Source organism: Daldinia childiae (assembly GCF_008694065.1).
Source record: "Daldinia childiae strain JS-1345 chromosome Unknown Scaffold7, whole genome shotgun sequence".
Taxonomy (NCBI): domain Eukaryota; kingdom Fungi; phylum Ascomycota; class Sordariomycetes; order Xylariales; family Hypoxylaceae; genus Daldinia; species Daldinia childiae.
The window spans coordinates 381918-400357 of NW_022984648.1; the positions used below are offsets into that span (position 1 = coordinate 381918).

An 18440-nucleotide genomic window follows, 5' to 3' on the forward strand; every position below is an offset into this window, starting at 1 on the left:
TTCGAGCTTATCGTCGGAACTTGTATACGAGGTATGAGATATCTACTAGTTAGTTATGATTATTGCTTTAATTAGCTAGTTATTATCATCATTGATTACTTTTATTAGTTTATGAATAGTCATCAACTTACATACCTTAGGTAGCTAACTTACATAGCTCCTCATCATCAGCTCATTACTCTTCTCTTCCCTGTAAAAGATGCTGGTTTAATGTCTGTTCCCTCCTGTCTGTTCTCTCTTACGCACGAGCACTTTTTCTACCCGCGCCATGGACGCAATTGTTATGGCGCCATTTTGATCGTCCAATCAAAATATCCTCCCTGCGCCTCATCTTCGCTTAATTAAAGCTTCGGCACGCATCAACGGAGACATATTCGGCAACGTCATTGGGGTAAGATACTCCTAATACGATTGTTTACATTCGGTCTACATAGAAGCGAATCCTTACAATAGCTTCAAGTTATTGTTTACAAATATCATAGAAATACTTCGGAGTCTCTTCTCCTTCACGTTACCCCTAAGATTAGAAATTTACTATCGAGCCACAAGTTCTCTCAATCATATAACAGCTTCAGTTAGCCCCTAGCAAGTAAAATAGACCATCGTTAGCATGACAGCCATGGCGCGACCGGATCAAGCATCCGCCGGTCCCAATAGGATCGAAAGTCGAAACCAGACATTATAACTTGCGGGGAAGGATGGTAAAAGCAGAGCCCGGGTCCATCTTCCTCGGGCAATTATATACATGGCATATCCAGGCTGTCGGTTCTTCCACCAAGACAACCTAGACTAAAGACTTAGTTTCTAGCGTAGCTCGACGCGAAAGCCTTCTCTAGAACGACGGCTCCGAGATAGCGGTCACGCTGGCCCGGTACTAGAGATGCCTGTGCAAGGAACAGACGCTCTATCCATGTTTTGCCATGCTCTCGAGTGCGTAGAATACCCATGTCTCGCATACTTTCTGCAGGAACGAACCAGAAGAGACCAGCCTTTAGATCTGTAAATCGTCGGATAGGCCCATATAAAGCGACTACCTGTCCGTATCAAGTAGAAATCACGAACACGGCAATTTTCGTATAAGACCTGGACTCTACAGTTGGGTTCAGTACTTACTCTATCTATAAACGAGCGGCACAGAGAAGATACCTGACAGCAGACTCGCGTTAGCATCCGTCAAATCCTAGATAGGGAAGACGTGCGCCTCGATAATAGCGTTTTATCAAGTAGCGCAAGACTTGACGGTGATTACAATACACTAAGAATTTTGAAGCTTTTATATCCACTTAGATACAGTGCGCAATAGAACCGCATACAAATTCTGGTTCCATAGTATCGAATCATAGGGCTTTAAAGATTTGATCTAATTACATACTAGGAGGCTGAAAGTTTAAGAAGTAATAGGAGCGCAATATTTCTATCTTTCTCTAGAACATGAAGAGCACGTAGGATGGTATATTTGATAGGTAGTCCCACTTATGATGTTGACTATCCTAGCTCTCTGATCAAGAGGAAATTCATAAGAGACAGAAACAGGCACGAATCACCTTCCTACTGGTCCTGCATTGACTACATACCTGGGCTATGGACTACCTAAATAGATAAACACGCCAAAGCTTACTAGAGATATCAGTCTCGTCTCTTCAGCAGGATCCCCTCAACTCTAGAACTATTCTCATACTACCGCGTGGGTACTGGATCGCGCCGTGAACGCATCCAAGTCCTTCAGACCAGTTTCGAGAACATCTAGCTTCTTCGCAAGTTCAGTGCGCTCCTTGACAGTTCCGTCATCCTCAGATCCCAGCTTCTCGACGTCTTCGTCAGAGAGATCCCACACAACGTCCGGAGAGAACCTGAAGTATCAACAGTTAGTATAACTATCATTAGTATTTAGTAGTTTGGTGGTATACTTACACGTTCGGTAGGCATTGAATTAGGCATGTCTCGATGGCATTGACGCTGACATCGTCAATGAACTTTTTCAAGGCAACCTATCGATTATTAGCATCCAGTCTGAAATGTTGACAGCTCATAGAATAACAAAACATGGTAGGTATACCTGATAGTACGCCGCAGCAACATCAGCCGCGAGCGAGGCGGAATATTCCTTAACATTGGGCCGCATCCCTTGTTGCAAGTGGGAGAGAAGGTGTTGCAAAGCCACATTGTTTGCTAAGGCCGGTGCAGTCGCCCTTGTATACTTGCAGGCTTGGCTCGATAGGTCATCAAACTTCCGGTCATGACGCTTGGTCTGGATATCTTGCACCGTTTCCGTCAGGTAGTCGTTGTAGGTGATGGGATGAATAGATAGGTGAGGCTTTAGCAGTTCGTCAACCTTGTCCTTCAGATCACCCCGGAGGCGATGCAGCGCCGGCTGGACATGATGCTTCATGAGGCGGGTCTTGGTATTATTATCGCAGATCTCCGTGATAATCCTGTTGAACGTGCTAGCCGCGGCCTCGTGAATTTGCTCGACAAGATTCTGCGTGATTAACTCCCAAGGCTTGCACTGCCTACTGAATAGGTCACCAACGACAAGGGGATTGAACGTTCCCGGAAGCTCGCGGCCTCGGCATTCTACCATGAGCTCCTTGACTATTTCGAGGTAATCTTCTCTCATCATATATCTTCTCAGCGATATTCTAGTCGGCTGTAGATCGTCTTCGACGATTTCTAGGGCGTGACCGTCGACGCGCATCTTCTCAGCATAGTCACTGAGAATCTTCTGCACATGCGCCCGCAAACGTCTCTCGAAAGCGTCTTGCTGACCGGGGAAAGATTCAAAAAATTGATCGGCATAGATCCCGTCGATGGCTGCCTGGACCAATTTGAATAGGACGCTGCTGATCCGCTGGAGATATGTATGCTTCTCTCTTGTGGTGCTGCGAGCTTTTCCAAGCAGCGCCAGCTTGCTCTTACAGTCCTTAATTCCGGCCTGTACCTCGGTCTTGACGCCTGGAAGCTCGGTCTGGATCTGCTTCCACAGAATGTCGCGCAACCGAGACCTTAGAGATCCTACGCCAAGATTTGACTTGTCGAGGGTGTTCCAAACAGAGCCGGCAAAGAACTCCGACTCTCTCTTGTCTCTCTCTCCAATCGTGTCGTTGGCAGTGACATGGCTCCTGTTGCGTAGAACATGCCAGCCGAGATGAAGCTTCACGTTCAGATTCTGTGCCAGCTCTACATAATACCGCTCACTATCGGAGTCGCTGTCAATCTTGTCAGGCTTCGTGATGAGACCCAGCGTCCTCAGACCAGACGGGTCGATCTCCCGAGCAAATTTAGTCACCGGCTGGTTAGCAAACGGATTATCAGCCGCGACAACGGCGAGTATAATACTACGGCGCTGTCGCATATATGACATTACAAGGTCTTGGACTAAAGCAGCATCATCGTCTGACTGATTCTTGTCGGAAGCACCAAATAGGCCTGGCAAGTCAACCAGAGTCAAGTTGGGCGCGGTCGGGGATGTGCTCTCTATCCGCAGGATATCCGTACTGAAGATTTTGGATCCCTCTCCAATTAGGCCCATGGCACCTTTGGCGGCTTCGATAATCCTCGGGAAGTCATTTTGATCCTTAGTCTTTCCGGTGAATGCTAACAAGCGAGCTCTCTCATTCTTGTTCCTGTTGGCGCTGGGCTGGATGTGCACCTTAATCTCCGGTTTATCGCCGCGGCGGAGAATCAATTCCGTAGCGAAGCGGGTGCATAGGCCTTCCGCAGTGGGGAAAGCGATTCCGGAAAGCGATTCAAGCGTGGAGCTTTTTCCGGATGATTGACTACCACATACGATGATCTGAGGTAGGTCTACATAGTGACTGACACCGTGAGACCTAAGAGAGTCGACAATGTCGAGCAGATCTCGGTGGTTGCTAGATTGTACCAGACCGGAAGTCTTCTGAGAAATGTCTTGGGCAAGATCGGTGGCCATCTTGGAGTGTTTGCTCGTCTTTTTCCGTGTCATCGATTCTGGAATAAGAAGTGGGAGAGAACGCGGAATAAGTTGGTCCTAAGGTTTTATCCTGAGAGATGCGAGCTTAAAGCTTGCATTCAAAGATAAATGACTGATCTCAAAAACGCATTTCTTAGATGCAAGAAAGATGATCAGGTTAGATATACCCTTATCTAGAGAACAACGATCTCGTCCGTGCACAAGGCAAGATAAGCGAGCTTTGAATAAGGTAACTAAGTGGATTTAAAAGCCGTTCTATTAGGCAACTTTGGTAGTTCTTGCAAACATAGGTACCTAAGGTATGCGATGCTTTCATGGTGTTTACATGTACCTATGAAACTTGACTCCAATTTTAAGGCTACGTGTAGTACCTATCATCATTATCCTAACCTAGTGTTATACTTATAGTTTTTAAACGAACTCAAGTATTTTATTCAGAATAATTACATGCCTAATACTATTATTTGCACTTTCTATCCAAGAAAGGGAAGTGACTCATGTACCTAGATATTAAAGAAGTGAAGTTTGTATAATATAAAATAAGCGAATCGCTATTAATTAACGAATTCCTCATTGCTATGCAACTAAATAGTCAGGCTTTGCTTTACGATGACCCATATTGTTTAACCCTTCAAAGGTTACAATATCGTAATAAGGAGATGTAGGCTAAACTTGCCACTTCAGTGGTGGTTGATATGTGTAAATACCCAAGGTACATAGCTAATGTAAGTATTCTAGAGTTACTAATGATATCACTTTCTTTTGAAAGTCTAGGGAATTCAGCAAACTACTAAGTCTAAGCTCCTATCTTTACACTCGCATTTGTAGTAGCCTAAGAAAGATGCAGTTGATTTTTAAGTTAGTACTATAGTTGTTAGAAGAGGCTACCTTTTTATTTCTTAATATATGCAATTCAACAGCGTGAAATTTCTTTATGTCTTCTATAAACCACATCGATTAAGTTGAAGATGTATAAGTGGAGGAGAAACGTAGGTACCTAAGGTATAAAGGCTGTGATATATAGGTAGGTACTCTTACATCCTTGTTAAATATTAGAGCCTTTATCAACTTTCTACATTAGGTAGGTCCTGAACTTTCATATCTCAATAATAACTACATTTGTTGAAATAGTCTTGTATTTATTAAAGTATGTTGCTGATTCCTAAGGAATACGAGACTACCTCTACTTATAAGGTACCTGCCTATTTGCCCTTGATGCCTTGACTGTGCTTCTGCCGTGACATGGATCACCTTAGGTACTAGCAATATTTGAATATTTGCCGATATGTAAGGTACCTAAGGTAGGTAGGTACCTCTTAACTTATGTCTTATATACGCCATTGCTATGATTTACGTAGGTACTTACGTATATTTTGTCACAACGGCCCGGCCCTAGCACCCGTCATGTCCATAGGTCCTGCCAATCCTAGGTTACTTGCACTTATAAGATACGTACCTACATGTAACGTTTAGGCACTTAACCTAACCCACTGGTAACTTCCAATTGCTGTAACTCTAGCCCTGCATTTGCTCAGCTGCTGCACCTAATAGTTAGGCGCTCCGCTTTCCGTTTCGTTCCTGCCTTTCCCTTTCGTTCCTGCCGCAGCTGAACTCTGTAGGGCTGTTAAAATGTTACGCTTAGCACTTGCCGGTCCGTTGGCCCCCACGAACGTAGTTGCCGATTGATGCATCGTAAACAATAAGTAAATTCATATTTCTTCAAGGCTCCCGTCGCCGATTCCAATCTTCTACTTTACACATTCAAACTTATCCAGTTTCGTCAGAACTTATTGGTGACTGGTGCGGGAGGCATGGAATCAATCAAAATGTCTTTTCCACTCAAAGAAATCCCTGTCGATGTGGCCTACATTCTGGGAACGCATCTCGACGATGGAGACCTGTCTTCTCTCACGAGGACCTGCCGCGGCTTCCATGCGGCACTCATAACGCATTTATATAGTCGGCAAAGACTCAACCACGAACTCATGTATTACTCTGTCGAGCAGGGACACGTACACGTCGTAAGATACCTACTTGAAACTGGCGCCAGTCCTAACATTACCATATCCTCGCCACGAAACAGACTGTCAATCCGTGCATTGCCTTTCCACTCTATCAGCCGATATACCCAGATAGAGTTGATTCGGGATGAGAAGTCTGACGGAGTGCTATTGCCCCAACACCCCCATCACCCCCACTACCCCCACTACCCCCATTATCCTCCCCAATACGCCTCTCAATACGCACAGCAGCCCTCTCAATATGCCCAGCAGCCCCTGCAACCATACTGTTGGACTCCTTTACACGTTGCTGTGAGTATGGGAAGAGAGGATATCGTCCAACTCTTACTTAAGCACAAGGCCAAGACGGACACACTTTCTAGAAGAGTTTGCAATTGTCTCCAACCAAACCAGGCAAACGAGGCACTGATATCTAGAGCAATGATATCCGAAGAAATGCCCCCCCATACTCTGCCTAACTGGATGCCTTTGCATACGGCAATCTGTCATGGGCGCGAATCGATAGCGAGACTTCTAATATCTCACGGAGCCTCGAACCGCGTATCTTCGGATCATTTTCGCATCACTGCTCTCCATACAGCTTGTTGGAGAAACAATGTTTCTATGATCCGACTCCTCCTGGACGAAGGGCATCAGACAAATATCAACGCCCGAGACTCCAACGGCCACACACCTATGGCATACGCGTACCTCGCTAATAATTGGCATTCTATCGAATTCCTAGTAAAGAATGGGGCTTCGCTAAACATCAAAATGGGCTCACACAGCCTTATCGAACATGCCTGCCTCCATGGCTGGTTTTACGACGCCCTTCGACTTATCAAATTGGGGGTGGACTTGACGAAATCTTGCGCTGTGAAACTCGAGGATACTGATGCCGTTTCGGTACTGCTATTCAGCTGTTGCAAAAATGAGAAATCACCCTTCCCACACTCATCTCTCCGTCTTAGCCACGGGCGAGAGTTTGATCAGGAGAATTTCAGAATCAGTGTCATTCGAGCACTTATTAAAGCAGGTGCTAACATAGAGGTTCGATGTCTGGAAACCAAGTCAAGTGACATAAGTAAGGTCATAACCCCGCTCATGCTTGCTTCCATATATGGTCTCAACGAGGTTGTCGAGACCTTACTCTCCGCGGGTGCCGATGTCGAAGCCACGGATGGTGACGGTAATACTGCCTTGATGAGGCTTTGTGGAGACAAAATCATGGAGTTTTACGCGGCTGAGAAGGCTCAGCTACGTACTATAACGACACTACTCACCCATAAGCCGGAGAGTTTTGACCATATCGGCCGAGCTCTGAGGATGGCCTTAGGATCCTGTCCCAACCTGCAAATAGTGAAACTGCTTCTCAAACATGCGAAGCCTGGTACGCTGGACGATAAGGACAGCTTCAAACTCCTCGGAGACGCAATGAGCCAACCAAACCATCGTGTTGCCGATTTGCTTGTGAAGAACGGACTCAGAGAGCCTACTTTAGTAGAGATGGAATACATCATAGAGAATTCTATGAAGGTCGGAAATGCCATGGCTATACCTTATCTTTCCAAATTTTCGCAATCGTACGGTCTGCTAAGGGACCCGAACCGTCTTCTCAACTGCATCAAGAAGAAACATGACGAGTTTGCCCTGTTTATGATTCGGCTTCAAATGCCGGCTAACCCCGAGATCTTTTTGGCGGAAGCCTGCGGGATCGGTAATTTCGAGATTGCCCAGCTGCTTCTAAAGGGGGGAGCCGATCCGAATCAACCCTCTGGGACCGACTTTCCTATAGTCAAAGCTATTCTAGGAGATCACTCACGTGTGGTTCGACTGCTTTTCGAGAACGGCGCCATGGTTGGCCATCGGGGCTTTGATGCCATGGACCTCGCAATCGTAGGCCGCAGGAAGGATATTATCTATACCATCCGCACCCACGCCGACTTTCATGCGAACATAGCGAAGCGCACCGCCTATCTAGAAAATGCCTGCTGCGCAAGCCTGGCTGCCCTTGATAAATGCGACATATTGAATTTAGTACTATTTTTCGCAAAGCCTAACGTGGTATTACCAACGGCCATGGTAACACCTTTGCATCTATGTATAGCGCGAGGTCACGACAATGCGATCCGCATCTTACTCACCAAAGAAGCCAATATACACATGCATCTCAAACCGGAAGACCCCACGTCGGCATCTGCTATAGCAAGCTCCTTCTGGGGAACGACGCCGCTGGAATGGGCGATCAACAATTCGCCTAGTCGTCGCGTCAATATTTTGCTGAGCTACCCGGTTCCTTCGTCTCTATGCGATATTTGGCACCCGCAAAAAAAGATAGTGCAACTGCGCTATATCCGAGCTGCTTGCCGAAGACACGACCCGGAGGTGATAGCACTCCTACTTGAACACGACCTCCCCCTCCAATTTTGCGACGACGAGGGAAATTCTTTCTTGAGCATCTTCTGCCAAACTATCGAGAGCATCGGGTTGCTCGGAGATTCGAATCAGCCGGCGGATTTGACCGGTGAGAAGTCGGCTAAGTGCGTCATTGCCCTGCTCGAGGGCGGCGCCGACACTCAACAAAAGAACAACGAAGGTGTCTCCGCCTTAGACCATGTACGTCGCATAATGACTTACGAAGGATCTAGCCACTTTCACCAGGAGGTTGCAAAGGCGTGGAATAAGGAATTGATCCTCGACGACGAGGGAATCCGCAAGAGAGTTTAGCAATATAGCAGAAGTTGGTTCAAGAATGCTCGAAGTCGACCCCCGACCAAGTATCTAAGCAATCGCGCTCGTCTATTGCCTCGCATCCGACGAATATTACGATGTACGATCACAATCCGCAGTCGACCTTGCAAACGCTTTTCATGTACTAATAGCTCCTTGTATATTTGCTCCTTGTATATCTGCTCATCGGTCAGTCTATTTTATGTAGCCTTTAGGTAAAAGTTTGGCCGAACCGTTCCCGAATGGACTCTCCCGAACCTCGGTATATAGGTAGATAATTCGACGAACGCGCTGGTTTACCATAAGAGACCGGATCTTGCTAAGTTCTATCCAACCCCCTGAATAATGTGCCCCGTACTAGATTAACCTAAGCTAATAAATTTGAGCTTGACTAACTTGTAGAAGACGGCGATGCTTCAAGCAACTATATCTAAAATAGTCTCGAGGTTGGCCGTAGTAAGCTATAACTGCTCACGTGTTAAGTAGGTATATTTAAGTAGCGATAGAACCTCTAAGTCCATATAACGTTGTGTGTAAACTATCCTGTCCCTCTTAATCAGACAGTCCAGACTTACTTACTATTTAGACACCTAAAAACTCGTCCTTGTCGTTCTGGTCGACTTTGCGATACTGATCAAAGGTTCATCGACATATCAACCACGAACGAATTCGAATCGCTTTGCTAATAACAGCGCATCGTAATCAGCCTCGATAAATTGTCAGTTTAACTTTCGCATCTGTTTCTCCATATATTCTGCATGGAGAGTAGTTACAGGATTTGATATCTCGCCCATTACCGTCTGAACTCGGTCGAGTAGGAATGGTCCTGGATTGCACTCGTTATGATCGACCCGAGAATTATCAGCCGCACCAATATCGTGAATAATGAGATTGGTCATCTTCGAATAAATAGCCATCACACTCTCTTCTACTTCATCGGCGTCGGGGAGCGGCCAAAGACCTGCCCTTATCAAGCAGAAGGTTATAGAACCGAGAATCATCGACTCGCACCTGTGAGGGCCCATCCAAACAGCGTGACGGCACCACCTTGGTTTCTCGTCGACCACAGCAAGGTTTTCAATCATCTCCCCAAATATACCTAGTAAAGCTCGAAGCGTCTGGACACGAATCGTCGAGATACGTTCTATGACACCATTAGTCCAACTGTCTAACGGAGGGGAGAGGGGGTCCTTTTCTGGAATGAGTCTTACCGATGATATCAGGCGGATATTGAATTTGATCCTCGCCGGTAGAAAATATCGCCGCCTCACACTCCAAAACCATCCTCCTAGACAAAGCCGAGAAAGTATTTTTCCAACCTAACTCCCACGAAATCCATAATATCTTTGGCATTAGCTCGTGCGATTCTCGCTCCAACTTCTCTACCGTCGCCATCCACTTATTTGACCATGGGCCTAGGGTGCGTGTAGCATCGTAAAAGTGCGACAAGACAGTCAAATCGTACAGCTCGTTGACGGAAAGCGTCTTTGGTATCTGATCGAAGTGTGCGTGCGTAATGGAAAGAAGCAGCGCCATCGCGGCAGGCTTGTCCTCGGGGAGGTTTACGATCCAGTCGTCGGCATCCTTGGCTTGATTGGATCGCCCTTCTGAGAAATCTCCGTACAACATACGGTCAAAGACTGGCGACACGCGCGCGAGAGACCTGGAACAGACGGTGAAGACGACGGCCGCCGAATCGTGATCCTGTCCGATTCGAAGTTTGACGTCACCACGACGATCGAATTCTGTAAGCTGAGCTGACATGTCTACCTAGGGGTTGTTCCCGAGGCTCACGTTGGGTCTCGCATTAGGATCGGCAGACGCATCCTAATATAACACATCGATGGCAGACTTTTCGACATCGACCTGGGATTGCTTAAGCAGAATATTCAGCACTACCTACGACGGACGATCTCGTATCGGAGTTTAGTCGTAGGCTGAGCCCATCGCCAAGAAAAGTTCAGACTACCCACCGAGATAGCTTGGTAGCGCTGGTGGTAAGTGTTAGTCCAAGTAAGCAACTAAGGAGTCCCCTAAAGCATAAAACACAGCCCTATTATAACAGGCCTCGGGGTGGCGCAGAAATCAGGCACATAGTATCCCCGGTTCGCCTACGTATCATTGACTCGATGCATTTTGAGGCTGGGTGTAGCGATGCCAAGTCAAATCCTCGTGCGCCACCTTGCTCGCTCTGCGATGCCAATAGTTCTAATATGGTGAGTGTAGCATTTTAACAGGCATGTAACCCAAGTTAGGTAGGACACTTATAGGCTTAGAGGCTCTGTCGCTGCTACTAGGATAATAGTGCAGGAAGGCCGGCGCATAGTTCGATGCGGGAGCTAAGATACTCGAGGAATCGCGTATCGTGTTGGCTAAATAGGGGCTATCTCCTCCTAGCGATGCCAGCAAAGCTTTTCTCCTATCATATCGTTGCTTCTATTTTGGTATCGAAACAAATTAATCTGGTCTAGAAGCATCTGCCGAAGAGATCTAAATTTTATTCCTCTAAACAGGAGGCTTCCGTAGTCAACTTATTAGCACCTTGTAGCGCTGAACTAATAGCTCCGGTATAGATATTATATGACTGACTCTTTACAGATTTATGGTATCGTTTATGGTTTCTTTGAATTCTTGGCGAGTGTTTAACATGCAGTCCATGATATATAATGCTGATCGAGACCTATAGCAATCACTAGAGCTAACCGTCTACACGTATGAACCGATAACTGAAGGAGGAGGTCGATTATAGGAATAACAAAAAATTGAAAAACCCCAAGTTAAATCTGGTTGGTGGATTAACTTTTACTTCTACTATTGCAACTTGACTGCAATATTTCAAGCTATGCTGCTTTAGACTAGGTCGATATTCTTGTTCACCTTAATAGCCTATTGCAGGAGTCAGGTACTTACTTTTATATTGAGTACCTAGGTACTCAATGCATACTCGGAGTATCAGAAAAATGATGATTCCAATGTATTTTGCGAGGGTTTAATACCACCAGTATGTCTTTGCTCATTGGGTAGCCCGGGTGGGCCATCTTTCTTGCATCTTTAACTGTGTAATGGCGTCATAATACTTGGCTGTCGAATCCTGGATGTAGCACCGTAGCTCACTGAAATAATACCAACCTGTCCCCGTAAAGAAGCTGGTGCTTTTTAATTATAGTACACCGAGGTGCTATCTCTTGGGGAAATGGAGATGATATTGAATTCTATTAGTAGCAGACGGACTACCCCGAAAGCAGCAGAGATTTACTCTCGGTCAGAACGCAAGCTTACACAGTAATGTCATCAGGGCTAGGTGCATACGGATGGTCGACTTACTCTTCCTATCATCATTTTTATAGTTGATTCTATGTAGCAGTACTGCTGGCATAAATAATGTACTTGGCACTGTGTTAACGAAGACGGTCTATATTTACTATTATAAGGTTAACCCCGGGACACCCACAGGCCAAGAACAAACAACGTAGAAATACCAGTGACACAGTCTCGGATAGATTTATAGGTCGTCATGTAATATTAAATTTCTTTTCGCGTCGCATGCGCTTGTCATGAGACTACATATCGTCAAGTTTGATGGTGTGATTACTGAAAATGTTTTGGTGGTGATTCGTTCTTGGATGCAAAGCGAAACCAATAGAAGATAATAGATCTGGTGTCTCAACGTGGTGGATGTTGTGGTGGATGTTGTGGATGATAATATTTAATACTAGCGTCAGTGCTTTAGATCTACATGCGAATACATTATGTACATCCATTACTTACATGTATGTAAAGTAACCCCTGACATGTTCAAGTACTTTTGTACTAAGGGATGCATTCTGGGTCTTACAGCTTACAGCTGGCAAATCTTGGCTTGATGATTTCAATACTAAACCTGCAAGGAGCATTAAATGTACATAAATGAAGAGGTTTAATATCAACTAGTTAATGCTAATTATTCAAGACACTTATAAAAAAATCGTTACAATCAATTATTCGATTATTGTTTCAATAGATTTACATACAGGCTTATAAGCTTAACGTGATAATCTTCCGGGACTGTGGAACGACAAGGCTTATTATTAGTACCCGGATCGCGATCCTCGGGATTCTCGGGTGCCAAGACGGCCGGACGCATAAATGGTCCCGCTTTTTGGATCTCGTATAAGTCACAGCCACCAAAGGCTTTGACCAATCGACCCGGCCGTCGATAATTCGAAACCCGGTACTCAGCCTCCAACGATCAACTGTTCGTATGCAATAATCATGATTGGGTTGTCTTCCGAAGTAACAAACATATATATATTACGTATATTAAATATATTTAAATATCTTGATTCGCTAGGATAAATGGAGCATGTACATTCAGAAATCAAGGATACCTACGTTAAAATCTAGTTAGGATTCTTTTTAACAATACTTTTATGGTGCCATTTGTCACGTTTCGACTTGGTCTTTCATGCTTTCATTCTCTTATCACACGTCCTTTCGCTCTTTGACTGTTCCGAGGTAGTTTCTTAGTTCGTCCATATTGCTTTTTGTCGTAGATATTTGCCATAAGAAACTTCGCGAAGTCTCATTTCTAACTACTTGTTATATTGATCTGCAACTTCAACTTGTCTACGTAATCTAATTCTGTTAGCTTGACAAGACTACCTCTTACATCGATCTTTTTAACGACTCGACGAAATATTTTAATGAGATCCTAAGATGGATCCGACAGATAACCAACCCTATTCTAGAGGGTACGAGCTGCGGGATATTCCCGGAGACTCAACTGTAAGTCAAACCCCCATTCCGTAGCTATAGAAGCAAACAGCTTTTCTAAACTAGATCGTAAAGGATAATCTTCACTACCCCGAGCATGATTCGTATGGCGATCGACCTTACTCGCTGCACGGTTACGATACGGAGGGACCTAACCGCCCTCTTTCCCCTACATCCGTATATAGCGGCGATACTGCTGCCCGAGGAGTCTATCACCTGCCTTCCGCCGCGACCGTGACCCATGGCGCAGACGATTTCGAGCAGCATAACTTCGGTAACGGCTTCGGCTATGGTAGACCTCCGTCGACTTATAACGAGCTGGAAACATGGGCGGAGCGACAGCAGGCTCCAATCGAGAGCTTAAGCGGAGGAGGGATTCGACGTCGCAATACTCGCAAGATCAAGTTGGCGCAAGGTCTCCAGGGTTCCGTCCTGAGCACAGAATATCCGGTACCGACTCCTATCCGCAACGCTACGGAACTTCAGTATCGAGATTTGGAGGAATTTAGAACAATGAGGTACACGGCGGCTACGTGTGACCCGGATGATTTCACCATCATGAACGGGTACGACCTACGCGCGCGCATGTACAACAGGCACACCGAGCTGGTCATAGCCATCACCTATTATAACGAAGATAAGATCCTCTTCGCCAGAACGATGCATAGCGTGATGCAAAACGTACGCGATATAGTAAGACTCAAAAAGTCGACCTTTTGGACAAAGAGCGGACCGGCATGGCAGAAGATAGTAGTATGCCTGATATTTGACGGTATTGAGAAAGCTGATAAGAGCGTGCTCGACGTTCTAGGAACGATGGGAGTTTACCAGGACGGCGTTCTCAAGAAGGATATCGACGGCAAAGAAACGGTCTCCCACATATTCGAGTTTACGAGCCAAATCTCCATCACCCCTGATCAGCAACTCATCCTACCGAAAGAAAACGATCCTACCAACATACCTCCCGTACAGCTACTGTTCTGCTTAAAGCAAAAGAATAGCAAGAAGATAAACTCACACCGATGGCTGTTTAACGCCTTTGGTCGCATCCTAAATCCCGAGGTCGTGATCCTCATCGACGCCGGAACCAAGCCCAGTCCAAAATCCCTACTCGCGTTGTGGGAGGGATTCTATAACGATAAAGACCTCGGCGGCGCCTGCGGTGAGATCCACGCCATGTTGGGTAGGCGAGGTAAAAAACTGCTCAATCCGATAGTAGCCATCCAAAATTTCGAATACAAAATCTCGAACGTCTTGGATAAGCCCCTAGAGAGTGCGTTTGGTTATGTTACCGTGTTACCAGGCGCCTTTTCTGCTTACCGTTTTCGGGCTATTATGGGCCGGCCGCTGGAGCAATATTTCCACGGCGACCACACGTTGTCGAAGATCTTGGGTAAGAAGGGTATTGATAATATGAACATTTTCAAGAAGAATATGTTTCTTGCCGAGGACAGAATTCTATGCTTTGAGCTCGTCGCTAAGGCCGGCCAGAAGTGGCACTTGAGTTACATCAAAGCTGCCAAAGGAGAAACTGATGTACCCGAAGGTTAGTAACCCCTTTTTTTCTCCCTGTTATATATATTATTTCTGTCTGGCGAGTGCTGCTGCCAGTTATCTACCCTAATGTCTGAGCCTTGATCTCAGGAATAATTGCTAACATTAAAATTGAATAGGTCCCGCCGAATTTTTGAGTCAGCGACGGCGTTGGCTAAACGGCTCCTTCGCGGCGACGCTGTATTCTCTCATACACTTTAATCGTCTCTACAAGTCCGGACACAGCATCATCCGGATGTTCTTCCTGCATATCCAGTTCCTATACAACATTGCTCAGATCTTATTCAGTTGGTTCTCTCTCGCCTCCTATTGGCTCACTACTGTCGTCATCATGGAGCTTGTCGGCACTCCTGTTCCTGAGACGCAATACCGCGCCTGGCCGTTCGGTGATGTCGCTACGCCGATCGTTAACGTGGTGCTCCGATACCTCTACCTGGTTTTTATCCTCATCCAGTTCATCCTCGCTCTAGGAAATCGTCCCAAGGGTTCGCGGCACTCCTACATCGCCTCGTATATCGTTTTCGGAGTAATACAGACCTATATCATCGTCTTATCCTTTTACCTCGTATTCCGCGCCTTGCAAACGCCCTTAGCTGACCAGATAGATACCTCCAGCGCTGGGGCGTTCTTCGAGAGCATGTTCGGTGCCGGTAGCGTCGCAGGTGTTATCCTGCTCGCCATCATCACCATATACGGTCTCAACTACGTGGCTTCATTCATCTACCTGGACCCTTGGCACATGTTCCACTCTTTCCCTCAGTATCTCGTGCTGGCGTCTACCTATATTAATATCGTTATGGTATACGCTTTCAACAACTGGCACGACGTTTCCTGGGGTACCAAGGGTTCCGACCAGACGGCAGCTCTACCGTCTGTGCACGTCATCAAGGATGAAAAGACTGACGCTCCCGTGATTGAAGAGGTCGAAAGGGAACAGGAAGACATCGACAGCTTATTCGCGAAGACCGTATACAGAGCCCTTGCTCCAGTCGAGGAAGAGGAGGTTGTTGAAAAGAAGGATACGGAAGACTCATACAAATCTTTTAGAACTGGCCTAGTTATCACATGGATATTATCGAATTTGCTGCTTATCGTTCTCGTCACAAGCGACGAATTTGAGTCTTTGGGAGTAGGGGTAAGTACCTATCCAGCTATAATTTTAATCATGAGTTCTCTGCTAACAATCCTACAGAAAGCGTCTCAAACCCGAACTCCCGGATATTTCCGGTTCCTCTTGTATGCTACAGCTGTCCTCGCTATCATTCGCTTCATCGGATTCTTGTGGTTTATAAGCAAGACTAGCATCATGAGCTGCTTCGCCAAGAAATAAACTTGGTTGAGTATCGGGCGTTTAGGAGGGGTTGCATACTTACGTATTTAGAAAATGGTGTCCGGCGAGATGCTGGAACTTTGATATTTTGATCCATAAGTTTGCCGAAACTAATAGGATAGCCGCTGTCACCGACGCGTTCTTCACGATGAAAGCGAGATTTTAGAAGATCTGGAAATCTGATTTAATATCAGGCTAGGCTATATTTTGTTGGTATACTGCATAATGGAATGGGGCGTATATAGGGTCGGCGATATTGCACAAAAGTCTTGAAAAGGCATTCACAGAAGCAGACTCGCCGCCGGTCGATAATAGTGAGTCTGTCATGGAGCTCCTCAGACATTATCCACGGCGTTATGAAGCGACAATAAGAGCGGCTAGCATGCTTGAGGCGGCTGGGCTTCGGGATCCTTATATTATGTTAATATTGTTACCAGCGAATAAGAATGAGCTAATATGGCAAAATTTAATTTCATATAATTATATCGTGACTATTTTAGCTACTGTGATCATCATGAATACATGTAGCGAGCCTTGACGAAAGCACGGATAACTTATACTGGTGAGGAGAGTAATATGGCTTAGGTAGGTAAACGCGCTCATAGGGGACATAGCCAGGCAAGATGTGTGCAAAGCTAGAGTCATATCGCTACGTAGCTACTGTCGTAAAAACTCAGTAATAACAGCAATAAACTGATCGTATCCGTCAATATACGAAACGTGCCCGGCATTTTTTATGACCTCAAACCTAATAGAAGCCTGCGAATCCTTCTCTTTTAGTCCCCGCTGTATGCCATCCCTTAGCGGGAGCATATACTCCGGTAGATCTGTATCGTTTTCTCCCACTATGAATAGAGCATCGTCGATTCCTTGGCCTGCCTTCTCGGCTAACGGGAGTAGATCAAAAGTATCACTACGGAGAGCTGCGCAGCAAGTTTCGAAGCCGTCGATGCTCGTCGTGAGCATTATCTGTCGCATGCGGCGCGTCTCATCCGGGTTAGCATTCATCCACGCAAGGCCAAACCAGCGTTCGAGAATGGATTGGACAGTTTGGTCCATGGAGTCTGTTTCCTTAGCTTCCCTAACCATCGGTTCAAATATATCGATATCTCCGGCTCTGAGCGGAGAGCAGGAAATAGTATTGCACACTACCAGCTTCTCGATGATTCCGGGGTACTTCGCAGCGAATACTATACCAGTCGCCGCACCCATGCTTACACCGATCCAGGCGTGCACCCGCGAAATAGAAAGGTGGTTCAGAAGTTCTCGAACGTCATCAGCCATGGTCTCCAAAGTAGTCGAGGAGAGATCCACCGGGACGGAAGAAGCTCCGTGGCCGGGATGATCATAACGCAATACGCCGAAGCCCCTAGAAGTAAGTTTCGGAACTACATGATCCCAAGTAGGGAACGGCGCGGCTAAGGAATTAGAGAGGAGGACAACAGGTGCTTCCGGTTTAGAAGATACTGGTGTCAAAGCGTAGGAGAGCGTGCGCGAGGATGATAGAGATAGCGAAGAAACCGAAGTTGCCATGTATGCGGATTTGGATTTGATGACGAAGTGTTAGATAAATGTCTGTCTGATATATAAGATGTAATAGAATGAAATCTATTACGAAATAACCTTTTCGTAGTGTAGCGGTATGTTAACAATTAAAAGTCTTATATGCTTGATCCCGATCGAGTGAGGTAGGTAGCCGTATAGCCCTCACCACTATTAGGTTAGTCGGAGCATCCAAAATAACCCCAAGGTTCGATTCTACAAGCAATTAAGAGTTTGAAATGCAAATAATATATCATAGGCTTAGCCGTTCTTAAACGCTCCAAACCTAAGGGGGTGTGTTAGATATAGATATCTAAATCTGTTACCAAATAACATTTTAGTGATATAGCGGTATGTTGACACGAAGTAGGACGGTGTCATGCAGTTAGTTACCTACCTTAACCAAGAGCCAAGTTACCATCTATCTTGGTTCATATACGACATGTTATCAACCTAGGATTACGGGGCTAACAGTTTAATTCCGCTATGCCCGGGGATGATTTATTATGTGCTATCATATTCATCCTCTTACTGTCTAGGTATCTCCGTGTTATCACCAGATCTTCGTCTTAGGATTTGTATT

General features: G+C 45.8%; 5 protein-coding genes across 5 annotated transcripts; 2 read left to right on the forward strand and 3 right to left on the reverse strand.

The window, feature by feature from the left end:
- Positions 1-1672: 1672 nt before the first annotated feature.
- Positions 1673-3928, reverse strand: GL218_06397 (Interferon-induced GTP-binding protein Mx; the record flags this gene model as incomplete). The annotated part of the gene is made up of 3 exons (XM_033583106.1): positions 1673-1850; positions 1912-1988; positions 2057-3928. 3 exons carry the CDS (start codon positions 3926-3928, stop codon positions 1673-1675), a joined length of 2127 nt encoding a protein of 708 aa, XP_033433594.1.
- Positions 3929-6723: 2795 nt separating this feature from the next.
- On the forward strand, positions 6724-8676 carry GL218_06398 (putative nacht and ankyrin domain protein; the record flags this gene model as incomplete). The annotated part of the gene is made up of 1 exon (XM_033583107.1): positions 6724-8676. The coding sequence occupies one exon, from the start codon at positions 6724-6726 to the stop codon at positions 8674-8676; it is 1953 nt and encodes a 650-aa protein (XP_033433597.1).
- Positions 8677-9398: 722 nt separating this feature from the next.
- Positions 9399-10443, reverse strand: GL218_06399 (uncharacterized protein; the record flags this gene model as incomplete). Its single annotated transcript, XM_033583108.1, has 2 exons — positions 9399-9823; positions 9891-10443. 2 exons carry the CDS (start codon positions 10441-10443, stop codon positions 9399-9401), a joined length of 978 nt encoding a protein of 325 aa, XP_033433598.1.
- Positions 10444-13374: 2931 nt separating this feature from the next.
- Positions 13375-16315, forward strand: GL218_06400 (Chitin synthase 1; the record flags this gene model as incomplete). Its single annotated transcript, XM_033583109.1, has 4 exons — positions 13375-13443; positions 13498-14977; positions 15105-16120; positions 16178-16315. 4 exons carry the CDS (start codon positions 13375-13377, stop codon positions 16313-16315), a joined length of 2703 nt encoding a protein of 900 aa, XP_033433320.1.
- Positions 16316-16972: 657 nt separating this feature from the next.
- Positions 16973-17848, reverse strand: GL218_06401 (3-oxoadipate enol-lactonase 2; the record flags this gene model as incomplete). Its single annotated transcript, XM_033583110.1, has 1 exon — positions 16973-17848. The coding sequence occupies one exon, from the start codon at positions 17846-17848 to the stop codon at positions 16973-16975; it is 876 nt and encodes a 291-aa protein (XP_033433321.1).
- Positions 17849-18440: the final 592 nt, after the last annotated feature.